At 42.5% G+C, this 19,028-nt stretch overlaps 1 protein-coding gene across 3 annotated transcripts in view; it reads right to left on the reverse strand.

Moving 5' to 3' along the window:
• Nucleotides 1–19,028, reverse strand: part of THSD4 (thrombospondin type 1 domain containing 4) — a 449,507-nt gene that overhangs the window by 30,324 nt on the left and 400,155 nt on the right. For all 3 annotated transcript variants that reach the window (XR_014150837.1, XM_081838819.1, XM_081838820.1), the window contains 3 exons: nt 9,145–9,320; nt 8,044–8,140; nt 6,987–7,229 (listed from right to left, as the gene is read on the reverse strand). Coding sequence is in view for 2 of the 3 variants with exons in the window: in XM_081838819.1 (XP_081694945.1) it covers nt 6,987–7,229; nt 8,044–8,140; nt 9,145–9,320 (516 nt within the window). In the remaining variant the exon portion in view is untranslated. The remainder of the gene's footprint in view (nt 1–6,986; nt 7,230–8,043; nt 8,141–9,144; nt 9,321–19,028) is intronic.

The following is a 19,028-nucleotide window of genomic DNA, read 5'->3' on the forward strand; positions in this document are numbered from 1 at the left end:
CAAAATGGAAAAGGTGCAGCAGCGCCCCATGGCATCCTAAGGGAGGTCCTGGGACATCAGCAGGTGCCTGTTTCCCAAGGCCATGAAGGCTCCAGCTTGGAAGTGGACTGCTCTTCAGCATGGACTGGAAAACTGTTTAGACGCTGGAGCCTCCACCCATTCCTGACTCCAAGTCTGGCCCTGAACATTAAGAACTTAAGAAGAGCCTTTAGCTGGATCAGGCCAATGGCCCATTTAGTCCGGCCTCCTGTTCTCACAGTGGCTGCCCAGATGCTTGGGGAAACTGGCAAGCGAGAGCTGAGCACTACAGCCCTCTCCTCTCTGTGGTTTCCAGCCACTGTAGCTCAGGGGTAGAGCATCTGCCTCACAAAAAGAAGGTCCCAGGTTCAATCCCCAGCATCTCCAGGTGGGATTGGGAGAGACTCCTGCCTTAAATCCAGGAATGCTACTGCCAGTCAGTGTAGACCATATGGAGCTAGATGGACCAATGTTCTGACTCAGTATAAGGCACCTGCCAATGTTCCTAACCATGGCCAGTAGCCATTGAAACCATGGATTTGTTCTCTGTGTCCTTCGGCTGTTCTCACACATTACAATTTTTCACTTGGTTGTGTTATTTATTTTTTCAGCTCGCTCTTAATTTCCATATGTTAAGGTATCATGTTGCACATCTTGTTTTAGACATGCTTTAAATATTCCTAACAACCCATTTTATATGTTATAATATTTTACTTCTATCTTGCTTGGGTCCATGACCACATAATGAAGAGATGTGATTTGACAAAGCAGGCACACCCAGAAGGCACTTGGTTTTAATTAATCTTGGACTTAAATGCTGCAGAGTTCATCATGGTCGGGGGGTGGGCAGGGGGGAATAAAACACCTTGGCTGTCCCGATTACCACTAATGGCTGCTTGGCAGCTGGAAAGAGGGGAAAGAGGCAGGTTTTCTCATAAAAGACATGAAAATGAAAGTTTCTGCCAAAATGGAATGTATTCAGTGGTGTGTTCAACGGGGAAAGCTTTCAGCATCACATATGCTAATTTACAGTAATTTCACTTCCAGAGGCATTTTTCTTCTTGCAGGATTTGCAGAATAGGTGTAACTTTTGGTACAGGGTGGAGTTTGCTCCTCCCCCCACAAATGGGCCCATGAACATGAGAGACATAATTAAAAGCATTCAAAATGCACAAAGTTCACCTGGATGAATTACATGTCAGGGGCAGGCTGCAGCTCAGGGCAAGAGCAAATGCTTTGCCTGCAGAAGGTCCCAGGTTCCATCTCCAGCCCCTCCAAGGCAGGGCTGGGAAATGCTGCTGCCTGAAATGCAGGAGGGCCATTGCCAGTCACTGCAAAAGCCTATATTGCATTAATATCGTTTTCAGGCAGCAGATGTTTAGCACTTAACGTTGAGGGTCCCTACCAAAGAGTGATCAGAAGGAGTCCCACAGGGTCAGTATTTCCACACTAAATGCCCTATTCCTGTGATGGATGTCATTTTCCCCATGGAGAAAATACCCTGAAATAATGCTCCTTCTAGGGCATTGGGGAGGGACCATGATGGCTACCAGGTGGCAGCTGCTAGGAGGAGATGCCCCTCACTGTTGTTAACATTAAAAGAAAGTGGGGGGAAATCTCTGCTGCCCTGCTGTCATCCTACTGCCAGGGTCAGCCAGCCCCCACAGATCATTTATACCCTTGAAAAGGACCAAAATGTGCTCCCACTTGGCTTCCAGTTCCTCTCTGCCTTAATGGAGGCAGACCCCCATGACAGCAGGAGATCATTGGCAAAGGAAAAACAAGAATGCTTGAGGGTAATTATCCTTGCAAGTTCCCCCAGGGATGGGGTGGGTGGGCTTCACTCGCAGTTCATCTTGGTACCTGTCTCTCACTCCAGCATAGGAAGCAGGGAGGTGCTGAATACGAAGGCAGGTTTTCCTGTTAATTAGAGTTTAATTGGACTAAAGTAGAGGTGCATGCTAGAAGAGATGAGATCACAAACTGCAGAACAAAAACAACTGCAAGGTCTTTAAGGTTTGAACTTGAGAGAAGACTTCATTGGGTGCAAAAGATGCTGTAGGGAGGTCCTAATATTCTTCTCTGCATTTATGTTTCGGCAACCCTCCCTTGAATGTTAGTTCAAATTATATTTGTACAAGCATGGGCGGAAGAAATTGGATTATAGATATGGAATATAACATTAAACGGAACTGTATGTGTTAAAAAAAGGGGAAAGGGAGGGAAGCTCTATTTTGCAAAAAGGTTTACGATGGAAACTTAGAGCTGACTCTTCCCCATCCTTTATTATTTACAGAGTGAACTGAATAACGCTAACAATTAAATTTAATTGGAAGTATAAATGCTCATTTATCTTCAGTCGGATGGAAGGATGAAAGAAGTCTGCGAACTTGCCGAGGAACTGATAAGGTTCATTACTGAGTCATCTGCAGTTCAACAGACTGCTCTTCTTCCCAGGCTGAGAGGGAAAATAGTGAAAACAGGTTATTTATTGGGACAGAGTCACTTTTGTAGTTGTTGTTAAAGTTGCAAAACAACCAAGCACGGGACGGAGCAATGGAGAAATTTCTGGAACAACAATGGGATATCAGCTCCGCCCAAGGCATGATGGAGAACAGCAGCAACAGGAGGAAAGAAAGACATAACATCTTACAAGGAAAGGAAGAAACACCATGGACAGAATAATTGCCACACCCAGGAAGAACAAGGATATTGTTTGAGTTCCTCACTTAACGTGTCAACACGAATAGAAGTTATTAATATTGCAGTTGTTGTATAAGGGATTATTACGACCGGAATCTAATGGAAATTAATACGATTTTGGAATGCAGAAATAAAGCAAATAATCAAGCCATCAATTCTAGCATGTGGCGGCCCACCTTATCTAAATTATATAATTTGGTATTTAAACAATTGGTATTATTAATTGTATTATAAATTGGTATTATTATAATGAGGCTATTATTGGATTGTAATTGAAAACTAATAAAAATTATTATTAAAAGCAAAAAACAAAATGTGCTCCCACTTCACCCCACATGTAGATGGGCTGGCACATTTTGGGGGTGGGGGTGTACATTTTTGTTCTGCACTAGTATAAGCTTGTGTGGCTCCCTGTGGTTCTTTTGCAGGCACTTCCCATTTTAATTGGAGATGCCATGTTGAATCAGAGACCTTCTGTACAAAGCATGCACCCTGCAACAGAGCTGTTGTTTCCCCCTTTAGCAGGTAGCCATCAGGGCGGATCGTAACAGGGATGTGGAACCTGTGCCCCACCAGTTGTTGTTGGGCTCCAACGCCCATCAGTCCCAGCCAATATGGTCAGGGCTCAGTACGATGGGAGCTGCAGTCCAGCAACACCTGGAAGGCACCAGCTTCCCCTTCCCTGGATTTTAACTTGCTTCTCTCCTGGACTATGCAGAATTGGACAAAATGACAGGAAGGATTCGAAACCTGCGGGACCAGAGATTTACAGAAGATTGGCAGAAGTATATGAATTATTTGAAGAGCAACTGTAATCAACAAATTACGCTAGTAGGACTACAAGAAGTTTTGTAAGGAGAAATATACAAAGTGTTACAAAGTAGAAAAAGATAGAGATATTGGTTATGAGTTTGAAATGTAATAGGGAAGATAAGAAATGCATACTGAGAGATTAGATTGGAAAATTTTCATTGGAACTAATTCAAGAATTTGGCCAGGTAGCGGGCTTTAAGTTGAATAAGTTAAAAACTAAGGTTTTAGAGAAAAATCTAACAGTGAATGAGAGAGAGAGGTTTCAGAAGGAGACAGGATTAACACTGGTTAAGAAAGTGAAATACCTAGCGGTTAATATGACTGCTAAGAATGTGAACCTATTTAAGAATAACTATGAAAAATGTTGGATGGAAGTGAAGAAGGATTTAGAAATATGGTCAAATCTGAAGTTATCATTGCTAGGCCGAATTGCTGCGATAAAGATGAATGTATTGCCAAGGATGTTGTTTTTGTTTCAAACATTGCAAATTTTGGATAAAATGGAGTGTTTCAAGAAGTGGCAGAGAGATATTTCTAGATTTGTCTGGCAGGGCAAGAAGCCTCGAATAAAATTTAAGATACTAACTGATGCTAAAGAAAGAGGTGGATTCGCCCTGCCGGACTTAAAACTTTATTATGAATCAGCCGCATTTTGCTGGCTGAGAGAATGGATGCTTCTTGAAAACACTGATGTGTTGGACTTAGAAGGTTTTAACAATGTTTTTGGGTGGCATGCATATTTGTGGTATGACAAGGTCAAAGCACATAAAGCGTTTTAAAACCGTATTGTCAGGAAAGCACTGTTTAATGTTTGGATAAGATATAAGGACTTGCTTGAAAATAAAACCCCAAGGTGGTTGTCACCAATGGAAGCAAAGGCTCAGAAAAAGCTCAATATGGAGGCCAAATGGCCGAAATATTGGGAAATTTTGGAACAAGACGGAGACCGACTAAAATTGCAGAGTTTTGAAAAAATTAAAAAATAGTGCGAGATTGGCTTCATTATTACCAGATAATGGAGGCATATAATTTGGACAAAAAAATTGGCTTCCAGGTGGAAAAATCAAAATTGGAAATATAACTGTTAGATTCTAAAATTAAGAATTTGTCAAGAATGTATAACTTGCTGTTGAAATGGAATACTCAGGATGAAACGGTGAAATCTGTTATGATTAAATGGGCACAAGACGTTGGACATAATATTATGATGGCTGACTGGGAACAGTTATGGACCATAGGTATGAAATTCACGGCATGTAATGCCTTAAGAGAGAATATAATGAAATTGATATATAGATGGTACATGACACCATTCAAGCTAGCAAAAATCTATCATTTGCCCGATAATAAATGTTGGAAATGTAAAGAGACCGAAGGTACATTCTTTCACCTTTGGTGGATGTGCCCAAGGATTAAGACCTTCTGGGAGGTGATCTATAATGAAATGAAAAAGGTATTTAAATATACCTTTCTGAAGAAACCAGAGGCCTTTCTCCTGGGCATGGTCGGCCAATCGGTGCCAAAAAAGGATAGAACTTTCTTTATGTATGCTACAACAGCAGCAAGAATACTTATTGCAAAGTACTGGAAGACACAAGATTTACCCACCCAGGAAGAATGGCAGATGAAGGTGATGGACTACATGGAACTGGCGGAAATGACTGGCAGAATCCGAGACCAGGGAGAAGAGTCGGTGGAGGAAGATTGGAGGAAATTTAAAGACTATTTACAGAAACACTGTAAAATTAATATTTGTTAGAAGGATGTTGGAATATTATTATATTATTTTAGTAGGAACAATACAAAGGATTTGGGAATAACTGACTGTTAATTGGTGAAAGGAGGAAAAGTAACATTACATTATATTAAGACAATTCACAGGACAAAAATTTTAAAAGAGGGAAAGGATTTGCTGAAATAGATAACTGACCTAGAATACAAAAAAGGGAGGTGTGAGGAGGTCAAGGAAATAAGCTAATGAAAGAATAGTAATGAGGAGATCTGAAGTACCGTATTTTTCGCCCTATAGGACGCACTTTTTCCCCTCCAAAAATGAAGGGGAAATGTGTGTGTGTCCTATGGGGCGAATGCAGGCTTTCGCTGAAGCCTGGAGAGCGAGAGGGTACCGACCCCTCTCGCTCTCCAGGCTTCAGGAAGCTATCCGCAAGCCTTGCAAGCCCGGTGGCAGCCTGCAGCCCAAAAGCTCAGGGGACAGTGGGGAGGCGGAGCGCCGCCACCCCGCTATTCCCTGACCTGATCTGGGGGCTTGCGGGGGGGGGAGAAGCAAGCTTGCTTCTCTCCCCCCCCCCGCCAGCCCCACAAGCTCGGGGGATAGCGGGGAGGCGGAGCGCTGCCACCCCGCTATTCCCTGACCTGATCTGGGGGCTTGCGGGGGGGGAGAAGCAAGCTTGCTTCTCTCCCCCCCCCCCGCCAGCCCCACAAGCTCGGGGCTCGGGGGATAGCGGGGAGGCGGAGCGCTGCCACCCCGCTATTCCCCAACCTGATCTGGAGGCTGGCGGGGGGGGGGGAGAAGCAAGCTTGCTTCTCCTCCCCCCCCCCGCCAGCCCCACAAGCTCGGGGGATAGCGGGGAGGCGGAGCGCCACCACCCCGCTATTCCCGGACCTGGTCTGGAGGCTGGCGGGGGGGAGAAGCAAGCTTGCTTCTCCCCATCGCCAGCCCTCAAGCTCGGGGGACAGCGGGGCAAGCCGCTGCCACACAGAGGCTAGAGAGGCTGTCCCTGAAGGCAGAAGAGGGAGACGGAGCGCTCTGTCTCCCTCTTCTAGCTTGGGGATGGCTGTGCAAACCTGGGGGGGAAATAAAATTTTTTTCCTTGATTTCCCCCCCAAAAAACTAGGTGCATCCTATGGGCCGGTGCGTCCTATAGGGCGAAAGATACGGTATTTTTTTGCGTTTTTGTTTTTGTTCAATGGGTTTTATTTCTCTGTTTTTCTTTCTTCTTTCTTTTTTTATATTGTGTGTTGTTTTGTTTTTGTTTAATGTGGTATGTTTTTTTTTTCTTTCTGTAATTGTTGAAACTTTAATAAATATTATTTAAAAAAAATAGATTGGAAAATTTTCAGACAGGATTGATGGAAGTCAAAAATTTGAATAAGATGTAAAAGTATGTTTAATTTCTGTTGAAAATGATATGTTAAAAAAACCCAATAAAAATTACATTTTTTAAAGAAAAAATTGCTTCTCTCCATTGCTCCTGCAAGTGACATTTCCTCCTTCTATGAATGCATCCTGTCTTTGCCTTGAGTTGATGTGTGCACCATGCTTTATAGCTCTTTACAAGCAGACACTGGCTATGTTTGCTTTTCCCTTGGTTAGAGACAAAGACAACACAGTTACTAAGTTCTTCCCGTACTCCATATTTTGCCTTTGGCAGACCAGGATCCCCAAGGGCAGAATATATGTGTCAACTGTCCACACACTCCAGACCGCCTACCTTTCCCACACGTGGCGGAGCATTCGGTCGTTCCAACTTGCTTCCAGTTGTGCTCTCGGCTGCGTCTTGCTGGCTGACCAGCAGGCACCTGGTTGTCTGGCTGATGAGAGGGAAACCTTCCTGGCTGGATCACCGGAAAGGTCCCCACAGGCTGCCCCATGTGAGTGCCTGTCTCCCCATGCAAATCCTCCTCCTCATAATTCACTGTCTCTGTCACATCCAACTGGCCATTGAATGGCTCCCCTGGGGGAATGGAGACAATAACTGCTTAAAATAATAGTCGTTCCTCTCGACCACAAGCCATTCCAAATGCAGTAAGGCAAAATCCCCATGACAAGCTGGGATGTTTATGCAAGTCCAAAAGCGAGTTTTAACAGGAAAACACAACATTTGTTCATATATACAAAGGCTGTATGGTTCTTTTGGAACAAGGCACCTCATTTGTCACAAATCAGAAAACTAATGAGCTCTCTTACTGGTATCAAGATTCCTGCACAGAGCATTAATTAGAGGATCATTGCATTGGGGGGAAAGAAATATAAAGGCCAATGGGGATCTCTCTGCTCATGCATTTGGAGATTTGAGGGGTGTTCCAATGAAGTCCTGAATAATGTGTTGTACCCAATGGAGTCATATGCAGAATGAACCCATTGAAATCAATGGACTTCAGCAACTATTTTTGCAACGAAACAGCATGATCTTAACTAGATATATCTAAACTTACAAAGTTCCATAGAATCATAGAGAGTCAGAAGAGACCCCAAGGCCCATCTAGTCCAACTCCCTATTATATAGTTTGGTTCAGAGCTGCTGACTTGTGCCCCAAATTGCGGGGGACCAGTTGTGTGTGCGCACAACGTGACATCATGACGTCACGGGTGCCATCACATGCATGAGGTGCCAAGTGCACATCTTTGGGAGGAGGCCCCCTCAACATGGTGGGAAGGGGCATGGCCCCCTGCCTACAAATATTGTTTGACCCCATAAAGATGGTGCCTATGGTTTGGTTGAATAAGAGATGGCAGGTAACTCTTTCAGAATAAAACAGTCATCTTACCTGGCCGTCGATGAAGAGGCACCTGAGGGCTGATGACATTGGGCCCTGGAATGATGTACTCATAATGTATACCTGGATTGGGCTGCTGATGAATCATCTAAGGCAGAAACGAATCAAATGAGTGCCTGGGCAGATAGGGGGCTTAAGCTTCTCCGCAGCAAACATATCAATCTAGAGACATTGCTCAGACCCCAGATTCAGAGATAGGAGACTTGGGGGCTTGTAGTTCTTGCCTCAAATAAAAAGTGAGCATTAGGACCCCTGAATTCTTCTGCAGCTGAGATGGAAATGAAAGCCAACCTTCTTTTCAATTTTTAAACCACCCTTCATCACAATAGATACTTAAGCCATTTACAAACCATCATATGAAAGAGAACACAATATGCAATAATAAAAATATTGTTCAATTATTAATACAACAATAACAGAGAAACATTTTGATGAACATAGCAGCAGTCTGTCGTAACGACAGTACTAAAACCTTGACTAAGACAATTGATTTCTACCCCACACCAAGCTGAACAAATATGTCAAAGGAAACCCAGGCATCTACAGTTCCAAGGGGATGGAGTTCCACAGCTGGGGAGCTGCTACAAAGAAGGTCCAGCCTTGTGTCACTGCATGGCAAGCGCCATTCACTGGTGGAATGGCCAGAAGGTTCCCCCTGGCGATCTCAGGGGGGAGGCGAGGAGAAACATCTCAGCAAAATAGCTAGGTAGGCTAAATGGAAATGATAAGCCCCACCATTCTCTTCTGGGTACAGCTATGAGGCTTAGCAGGTGGTCTCCTTTCAGTCACCATTCCTAAGCCTCACAGGATTGTGGCAAGGATCAAATGGGATAACTGCCACCCTGAGCTCCTTCGAGGGCAGGAATTTGATCAACAGTAACCCTACTCAAATTCAGTGGTACTTCTGAGTGCGCATGCAAGTCGAATAAGACTGCAAAGCAGTGTTTCCCCCCCCCCCAAAAAAAAAAAAAATTCAGTGGTTTGCATACTACTAACTATCAAGGGTGGTTCTTCTAGGTTATAGAGAAAGAGAACAAAATGACCTTGTAGTTAACTGAAGTGGTATTATTATGCCTAATATTTGCAGCTTACATAGACATCCAAGATTTCATTTGTTGGGCCATCTGCTAGAAAGGATTCCCCTGCAGTACTTGAGATTTCATTGGGGCGTTTGTAGGTGAACATTGTTCCTCCTCCCTCATATCGCCCAGGTCGATCAATTGCCCAGTTCCCATTGATAATAGACCGCCCTGATCGACTCCGCAGTGCTGTAAGAAACAAGGGGGGAGATGGCATGTGTTAAGTTATACAAATATGTATTTATGATATATAAATGTTCATATTGACACAGCAATGTCCACATCAATAAAACCTGAGCACAAATTCCGTAACTGTTTGGTGGCAGAACATGTGCTGTATCTGCAAAGTGTCACGGTTCCATCCTTGGTATCTCCAGACTGAGAATGATTCCTGCATGAAATCCTGGAAAGCTGTTGCCAGTCAATGTCAACAATACTGAGCTAGACAGACCAAGGGTTGTGCAGTACTTGGTATATGGCAGCTTCCTGTGTTCCTGAGTGTCTAGAACACATCTCTAGGTGAGTCCAGGATGCAGTAACAGGAGAAAATAAGTCATTCTGAAAATCTCACCAAAAAAGAAGAGGAAGAATTGCTTCCAGTGACTCTGTATCACTCACCATGAGCTCTTGGAACTGTTTCCTTTATGGCAGGAATGGGGAACCTGTGGTCTCCCAGATGTTTTGAACTACAACTTCCATCACCCCCAACCACTGATCATATTGGCAGGGGCTGATAGGAATTAAAGTTCAACAGCATCTGGAGGGCCACAGGCTACCCATCCCTACTTTAGGAAATCCTCAGGTACCAACCGCTCCTTTCCAGAATGCCCTGCATCACTCAGCATCCTGTCTTCATTGCCCACACCACACCCAGAAGTGGCAACAGAATACCCACTGCCAGAGGGATAACACTGAGGCCTTTCTAATGTAGAAAAAGAGTGAATGGGAACAAGATATGGGTCTATGAGGTTGTATATGGTGTGGAGGAAGTGGATTGAGAGAGGTTTTATCCCTCTCTCATACTACTAGAACCCAATGAGATCACCCAATGAAGGTGAAGTTTAATAGATGGGGGGGTCAATGATTCCTTCACACTGTGCATAGTTAAACTTCTTGGCTTATGGACAATAAGGCTATCAATGGCTACTGGTAAAGATTTGTTTATTTTACTTATTTATGTGCTGCTTAATACAATAGTTCCTAATGTGTATAACAGAAATGCATCCTAAAACCAGTTAAATTAACCAGAATACTTGGGGGGGGGGACTCACCTAAATAATGAAAACTGAAAAAAATGCAAGTTGGTCACATATTCTCACCAAGATGAGAGGCAGCATGCTTGGGAGTGCTGCTTCACTTAGGTGCTTCTGGTGGACTTCCCCAAGGCATCGTTGGCCATTGTGAGACCAGGATGCTGGACTAGATAGACCTTTGGTCTGATCCAGCAAGGCTCTTCTTCTGTTCACTCCAATTGTAAGCTGGAGTTTAAGCCGCAACCTTTTCAGACTTAGCAAGTGCTTGTCCACAGCAGGATCATTCCTCCTTAGATAGATCTGCTTAGTGACTTTAGCAAGGCATCCATTTCCCCTGTGATCTGTCCATGGTCCTGACACCTTGCCAGTCACTTTCCATTGGAACTGGGTGTTCTTTGGATGTACTTCCTTCTTGCTGACACTTAATTCGACCTACCTCCTGGGCTGAAGGGTCTTTCCAAAGTTATGTTCCATTACTGGGAAGCAGCTCCTCCACAGGGGTGAGCCTTGAATAGGCACCTGGCACAAATGAGGAACATCTACCCGTTGATTTAGCAGTGGAGTGCCTGGGTGCGCGTGCGCACGCACACACTGATATTGTTGGACTCAAACTCCCATCAGCCCCTCTACTTGGGGATTATTCCTTTGAAATATTATTTTATTTGATGGTGTTCACAAATGGTCAAGCCCTTTTCCTCTTCTTTCCTTTGCCACCATGCGGAATGGAAATGTTTCCTTGCCATCTGTGGGTCCCGCTGGCATGAGAAAGTGCTCTATGCATATGCTGATGTATGCACATAAAGTCCATCCGTATGAAGAGGGACCCTTCATATTGAGCCAGAATCCCTCCTTGTATAGAGCTCTTCCCTGCACTAGCTAAATGTGCAGATGGCAGGGAAGGGATTCTGTTGCATAGAGCTAGCACAGGGATATGTTCCCAGTGCAAAGTGCTATGGTCAATCTGCATGGCTCCACATCCCCCCTCACATGTTCTGTCAACATGTAGGAGATATGTGAACCTCCCTCCTGACATGGGGAGAAGTGTGCATGATTAACATGGAAGGATTCCGCCGCTTGCATTCCTTGCTTTTCTGGATTCAAGGTCTACCTCTTGTTAAAAGGACAGGGTGGAAACTTTCAACTGTCTGCAACAATAACTGACAGTCAGCAAGTTGCAGCCAGTGCAATTTAATTAGAACACCTGTGCTACAAAGACCTTTGGCAAGCTTTTTCTTGGCCTAGACTTAAACTATTTTTTAATATGGAATACTTCTATTAAAAGTATAAATGTAGTTTTATTTGATAATTCCTAATGTAGTTCTCTGCTTCTTTTCTTAAATCAAAAGCATAGAAATAAATAGGAAAAATGCTGGCAAAGACCGAGTGGTTTATAATGACATTGCACAAAGATTGGATTGGTGCTTGGAAGTGGTCTTTTCAAACTCCAGCTTGATATTCATCATAGATGATCAACTTAAATTAGGGTCGCCAATGCTATACTGTGATTAAAGCACCACCAAATGTGCTGTCAAAATGTTGAGAGACAATATGGAAATGAAGTTCTCCTGAGCAAAACTCGGGAATGAACTTTTAGGGGTTATTTTGCAGTAGCAAATTTCTTCACTGACTTAGATTAAAAGAAGTCCTGGATCCCCAACAAACCAATGGCTGCCAGCCTTTTCTATTCCCCCAAACTGTCAGGAACCTAAGGCCCATGGGCCACAAGTGGCCCACGGGAGTCATTTAACCAGCCTACAGCCGCCCCCAAAACGAATTGCCTGCTTGGCGAGTCCCCACATGCTGTGCTAAACCACCACAGCACGGCACAGGAACTCGCTTCTGCGGCTCTGAAAATCGCATCTGTGCAGATGCAGACACCGAAAATCAGGTCTGCGCAAACACAGACGCTAGAAATCACATCTGTGCAGATGCAGATGCCGGAAATCACGGGCGTGTGCGCGATCCGGCCCACGGAGGGATCTCCGCTGGAGTGAACTGGCCCAGGCGAGGTAAACCTTGCCGACCCCTGCTCTACACTTTTCCAACTAGGCCTCGGGTGAATGTGGTGCCTGGAAGGCACACCTTAATAAGCCTCACTGTCTGAGGGACTGCAACACAACAGCACTATCTCCCTGATTACTAAAGAAGAATAGAAAAAGAGACCTTCTGGACCAAACCAAAAGCCCCTCCAGTCCATCATCCAATATATTAAGCCTTCAAAAGAGCTAATAACCTGGACAGCATCTGGTAAGTCACCCTAAATTGTCAATAGTAAGCATGTCAAATTGATGTCTTAGGAAATGTTATTCCCTATGTTGAAAGCACTTTTAGAATGCAATATTTGTATAGTTTGGAGTCAGACTGTGGGATGTGAAGGGCATTGCACCCTCTTTATACATACAAAGAACTTTGCACCTTTTTCGGGTGTCAATCACAGTCCAGCATGTGTCTGAAACATTAAACAGGAATGCTACAGAGTGAAGGAAATAGCATTTCAGACTCTTAAAAATTAAAACCTTGACAAACTTTACATCCTGGAGAAGTGGTGAAGTTAAATTACGTATTAGCTTTCCCCATTACAATAATAAAAGTATATTGTAAAAACCTGGCTAGATTTTAAAACAGTAAACCAGATCCAGAATTAAAAAAGGAGGCAGGCTAAATGCTCAAGAAGGCCACATTCCTAAAGAGGGTTTGATGGAGAAGATTTCCCCCAAAGCTCTCCTGGTTGCTTGTGGAATTCACTCTGTTCCTCCTGAATTCAAGCTTAACTGAGAATTCTTAAAATTATTTCTAAAACTAGAGAATGAACAACTTGCTGACCTTCCAGTTTCTATAAATTCAGTCCCCCCTCCCCCGCTCCCAATGCACATACGTGCCTGATTGCAAATCTTGATGATGATGATGATGGTTAACTCTGTTTACCACGCCTAGACTCACAGGTCTCAAGAGGGTTCACAGGATAAAATCAGAACATTAAACCACGAAAGACATAATAAAAACAAAAACAGCCCAGTAGCCCCTCCCCTAAACATATTTTAAAAGGGCGTCAGATGTCACTCAACCCAAGACCTGGTTAAAGAGGAGCATTTCTGCCTGGCACCTCGAGGTGTATAATGAATTGGTTCGAGTCCTACCCTCAAAAAAACAAGCTTGTTTCATCTTCAATGTGAAACCCTTCAGATATTTGAATGCGGCTATGATATCTCTCCTCTTTTCCAGGCTAAACATAACCAGCTCCCTCAACCATTCCTCATAAGGCTTGGTTTCTAAACCCTTGACCATCTTGGTTGAGGAAGATGTGTCCATTATCACTTGCTTCTGAACCTCCTTGTAGCATCCTTAGCCATTGCTAGTGCTGATCTAGATAGACCATTACTTGCCACTGGGTTAAAATGGTCAACAGCTCAGTGGTAGAATATTGTCAGGTTTAGCGCTTCTCCCACACAAGACACAGAACACTGGCAGTTTAAGTAGCTGAGGTTTATTTCTCAATAACAGGCCTACAGCAGTCCCAGCTTCCACAACTCATCCTTCAACATCGGAGTCTGTTGACTCAACTGGCTTCTGACCCCTCCCAAGGCCAGATATACGCCACGTCCTCCCCCACCTCCTGCTGGCCCACCTCTGCTCTAATCACTTGCTCCGCCTCCTACCTCTTGGCGACTCAGGTGCAGCCAATTCCTCTTTCCTCTGGAGATTCCTTTCTGCTGGGTGTGTTGCTGATAAACATGTGCTTTGCATTCAATCTTTAAGTGAATGTCCCCTGTCTGAAATCCTGGGAAAACACTGCCAGTGTGGACCACATTGAGATAGATGTATCAGAAGTCAGCCTTAGTACAAGGCAGCTTACTCTGTTCCTATGGCAGAATTGGAGTCCAAATGTTTTAGGCACGGGCTCTTGGATTTTCCACATTTTGCAATGAGCTAAGGTGGATAGGAAGATGGTTCCCAAGTTGTCATGACGTGGAAGGCAGCATGGGCTAGGAGCTATGGTTTGGCACACCAGTACTTGAATTGAAAATAGACCTGCAACAGAGAGGCTACATGGGAACCTGTGTTTTGCAAATTTATGATGTATGTAGACAGAGCTTACAAATGAGTTTTTACTGTCATTGAATCTCCTGCTAGAGAACAAAACCAGCCTAATCTTCAGTGTTGCAGATAAATGGTACTGGAATTTTTTTTTTTTTTTAAGGGTGAGTTGCTTGATGTGGATTAGAGAGGCTCAAAGAGCCTAATTTAGTGTGCATCAAACTGGCTGCTAGATTAACAGCTCATAGGTTGGCTGGGATTCACACCCAAAGTGATGCTGGTAACTTCTAATGCTGGTGACTTAATAACTTCTGTGGAATGTAAAATTTACTATAAAATGGAAGAACACTTAAAAAAACAACAACCAACCAAAACCTAGAAGTGGAGCATTTTCCTGTCCTACAAAGATGCATAGCCAGAATTGAAGTTGTTGCAGAGTTTTACCAAAAGTGAAATTTCAAGGGGGGAAACAGAGGTTCCTGTTTAGGCAAAATCATTAGAAGAATTTAACAGGAAGGAAATGAGTTTTTATAATGCTGGGAGCTATCAGCCATAACTGTTCAGCTCTGCTTCTGGACTGGAAAGAAGGAAACTCCTGCCATTGAATCTTTGACGAACATGAGAGAAGTTCATCCAATGGGCCAGATAAAGAGCGAATGCCCTGGGTTACCTATGCCAAGGTAGCTAGCCTGGTGCCCTCAAGATGTTGTGGTCTCCACCTCCTGCCCAGCCAGATCCATTCATGATAAGGGACAATGGGAGCTGTAGCTCAGCATCAACATCTTGAGGCCATTGGTTGTCCACCCTGCTGTAGGCTAGCCAGAGTGCACTGCTACAAATGAAGTATTGTCCCTATGCTGTGAAATAAGGAGGTATCAGGAACGGTTGGAAGACATTGCTAGCATAGTAAATATTTGTTGATTCCCCTCCCCACAAAAAAGTTTGTTACTTTTTTAGAACCTTTTTCAGGGAGGCATTGAATTGTAAAGTGAGAAATACTTGCCTGGGGTGTCTGTGTCATTTTTCATGTTTATGAAGTGAGCCTGCTAACCTGGGCCAGAAATGGCTGTGATCTTGCAGGATAATGAGGGAAGATGGCTAGAAGCAAGCCTGTCTTTGTTATTAGGCTTGTCTTTGGCAGTCACTATCATTATGGGATATGATTACTGATTTCCTTGGCTTGAGAAATGGGTTTTCAGTGTGAGGTGTGTCTCCCTAAAGATGTCAATAAGAAGACAGGCAACAGGTCTACATAAGGATATGACATCATAAATCACACACACACACACACACACACACACACACACACACACACACTGCTTTGGAGAGATGGGACCCAGCAAATAGTATGACATTGCTCCAAGCCTGCCTTAAGACTTTATCCTGCAAATGTCAGGGCCCACTTGCTTAAGTAACTGGGAAGGGACAAGACATAAGATTCACAGGCAGGTTTTAAACTGAACAAAAAGCAAACTAAGATAATAGTTAAAAATATGAAACAGGACCTGGTGAAAGTGCTACAGCAACAAATAGGTATAGAAGTTGTTAAAAGCGTTAAGTATTTGGGAATTTGGTTAACCTCTAAAAATATTGATCTATTTCAAAATAATTACACGACAGTGTGGAATGGTATTAATAAGATCTAGAAATATGGGGAAGGATGAAGTTATCATTTTGGGGAAGGATTTCAGCTATTAAGATGAATGTGCTACCAAAGATGTTATTTTTGTTTCAGACAATTCCAATAATCAAAGGGGCAGCAATTTTTAAAGATTGGCAAAAAACGATTTCAAGGTATATCTGGCAGGGAAAGAAGCCAAGAATACAGTTTAAGTTGTTAACAGATACTAAAGAAAGAGGAGGCTTCGCCCTGCAAGATTTGAAATTGTATTATGAAGCATCCTGCCTCTGTTGGTTAAAGGAATGGATGTTATTAGAAAATTCGGAACTGTTAAATTTGGAAGGTTATGATAATAGATTTGGATGGCATGCATACTTATGGTATAAGAAGACAAAAATCCATAAAGGATTTGGAAGGCATATATTTCGAAGATCTTTAATTGAAATATGGGATAGGTATAAAAACCTATTGGAACGTAAAACACCGCATTGGTTATCTCCATTAGAAGCAGTGAGTGTGAAAAAGGTAAATATGAATTGGATAACTTATGGGAAATTAATACAAAAGGAAGGAAGTAAATGGAAAATGAAACCATATGAAGAAATTAAAGAATTTGTGTATGATTGGTTGCACTACTGTTAGGTCAATGAAATGTTTAAACAGGATTTTAAAGAAAAAGGATTTGATGAAAGTAAGTCAAAGTTTGAATTAGAGATATTAAGTAATGATTGTAAAATTTTGTCTAAAATGTATAAATTGCTGCTTGAATGGCATTTGAAGGATGAGGAGGTAAAGTCAGTTATGATTCATTGGGCTAAAGATTTTGGGTATAATATACAGCTGAGTGATTGGGTAAAATTATGGAAAGAAGGTTTAAAATTTACTGCATGCAATGCCCTAAAAGAAAATGTGATGAAAATGATGTACAGATGGTATAGTACACCTGTCAAGTTAGCTAAAATGTATAAAGTTAACAATAATTGTTGGAAATGTAAAGAAAAAGAAGGAACATTTTATCACATGTGGTGGGAATGTAAAAAGGTGAAAAGCTTCTGGGAGATGATATATAATGATATATAATATAGGGCGAAAAATACGGTAAATAGAAAGGAATGTAAGTTGTTTTTATACACAACAACGGCAGCAAGAATGTTATTGGCCCAAAAATGGAAGCAAGAAGAACTACCAGTTATGCCAGTAAAGAAAATGAAACTCTGCCAACACTCTAAGGTCTGACAAATTCCTCCTTTGCCTCACTGACAATTTCATTTTCCAGAAGGTGAAAAAGCAACAAGGGGGTCATCTTTCTTGGACCTGGTCCTCACCAACAGGGAACAACTGACCAACAAAGTGGAAGTACTTGGAAACTTGGGAGGAAGTGATTATATCCTTCTGGGTTTCATGATACAGAGGCAAGGAAAGCTGAGTGTAGCCAGACCTGCACCCTGGTCTTTAAGAAGACCAATTTCAAAAATCTTAAGGAGCTACTGGGTCAGAAATAATCATAGAGAAGGGAGTCCAAAAAGGATGGGAGTTTCCTGCTTGGCAGGGGGTTGGACTCGATGGCCCTTGTGGTCTCTTCCAACCTATGATTCTATGATTCTAAAAGGAGAAATATTGAAGGCTGAAATGCAGACAATTCCAACAAGAAACAAAAGTGGGAGGCATCTAAAGAAACCAGTGTGGCTGCATAAGGAGCTAACAGATGAGCTGAGATATAAGAAGGGCATGTCTAAGAAATGGAAGAAAGGGGAAATCACAAAGAAAGCATATATACGATAAACCAACAGCTGCAAGGAAAAGGCAGGCAGGCCAAAGCTCAGAATGAGCTCAGGCTTGCAACAGAGTTTAATAAACAATTTTAAAAGGTTTATTTGGCTATGTTTTTTTTTAATAATATTTATTAACATTTTTTTTAAAAATACAATACACAAAAGTAAACAAAATAGCATATATCTCCACATAGTTTCACAACTTCTTTGGACTCCCTCACGCCTCCCGCTCCTACCTTCATCACAATAAAATTTTTCCAGCAATTTATCACCTTGTTTCCATTGTTGTTATCTATCTTTCCCCTGTTACTTTTCTAGTTTCAGATACCCTCTGTTCAAATCCTAGAAATTTAAGTATGATCTGATGGTTGTCCAAAAGTTTATACTTTCTTAAATCTAACTTATCTTCATAACTCAATCTAATTTAATGGTGCCAAATTATTTATGATCTAGCATCCTTCTTAGCATTCAACCAAATTACAATGTTTTTGTAAATAAGTCTTGAATTTCTTCAAATCTTCTTCCACCCTCTCCTCTCCCAGGTCTCGGATTCTGCCAGTCATCTCGGCCAGTTCCATATAGTCTATCAGTTGCGTCTGCCATTCTTCCAGTGTGGGTAAATCTTGGGTTTTCCAGTGCTTAGCGACGAGTATCCTTGCTGCCGTTGTTGCATACAGAAAAAAAGTTCGGTCCTTCTTTACCACCTCTGACCGACAATACCCAGGAGGAAGGCCTCTGGTTTCTTAGGGAAGGTATACTTAAATACCTTTTTCAGCTCATTATATATCATTTCCCAAAAGGCCTTCACTTTAGGGCAAGTCCACCAGAGGTGAAAGAATGTTCCTTCATCTTCTTTGCATTTCCAACATTTATTATCAGACAAATGGTATATTTTTGCGAGTTTGACTGGGGTCATGTACCATCTATATATCATTTTCATAACATTTTCCTTCAAAGCATTACATGCAGTAAAGTTCACCCCAATAGTCCACAACCTTTCCCAGTCCTCAAACATAATATTATGCCCAATAACCTGTGCCCATTTTATCATAGCTGATTTGACCGTTTCATCTTGTGTGTTCCATTTTAACAGCAAGTTATACATTCTTGAAAGTACCTTAGTCCTAGGTTCTAACAATTCTGTTTCCAGCTTCGATTTTTCCACCTGAAACCCTAACTTTTTGTCATTTTTAAAAACTTCTTTAATCTGAGCGTA

The sequence above is a fragment of the Podarcis erhardii genome (genome assembly GCF_964252035.2).
Source record: "Podarcis erhardii genome assembly, chromosome: 14".
NCBI classification, from domain to species: Eukaryota; Metazoa; Chordata; class Lepidosauria; order Squamata; family Lacertidae; genus Podarcis; species Podarcis erhardii.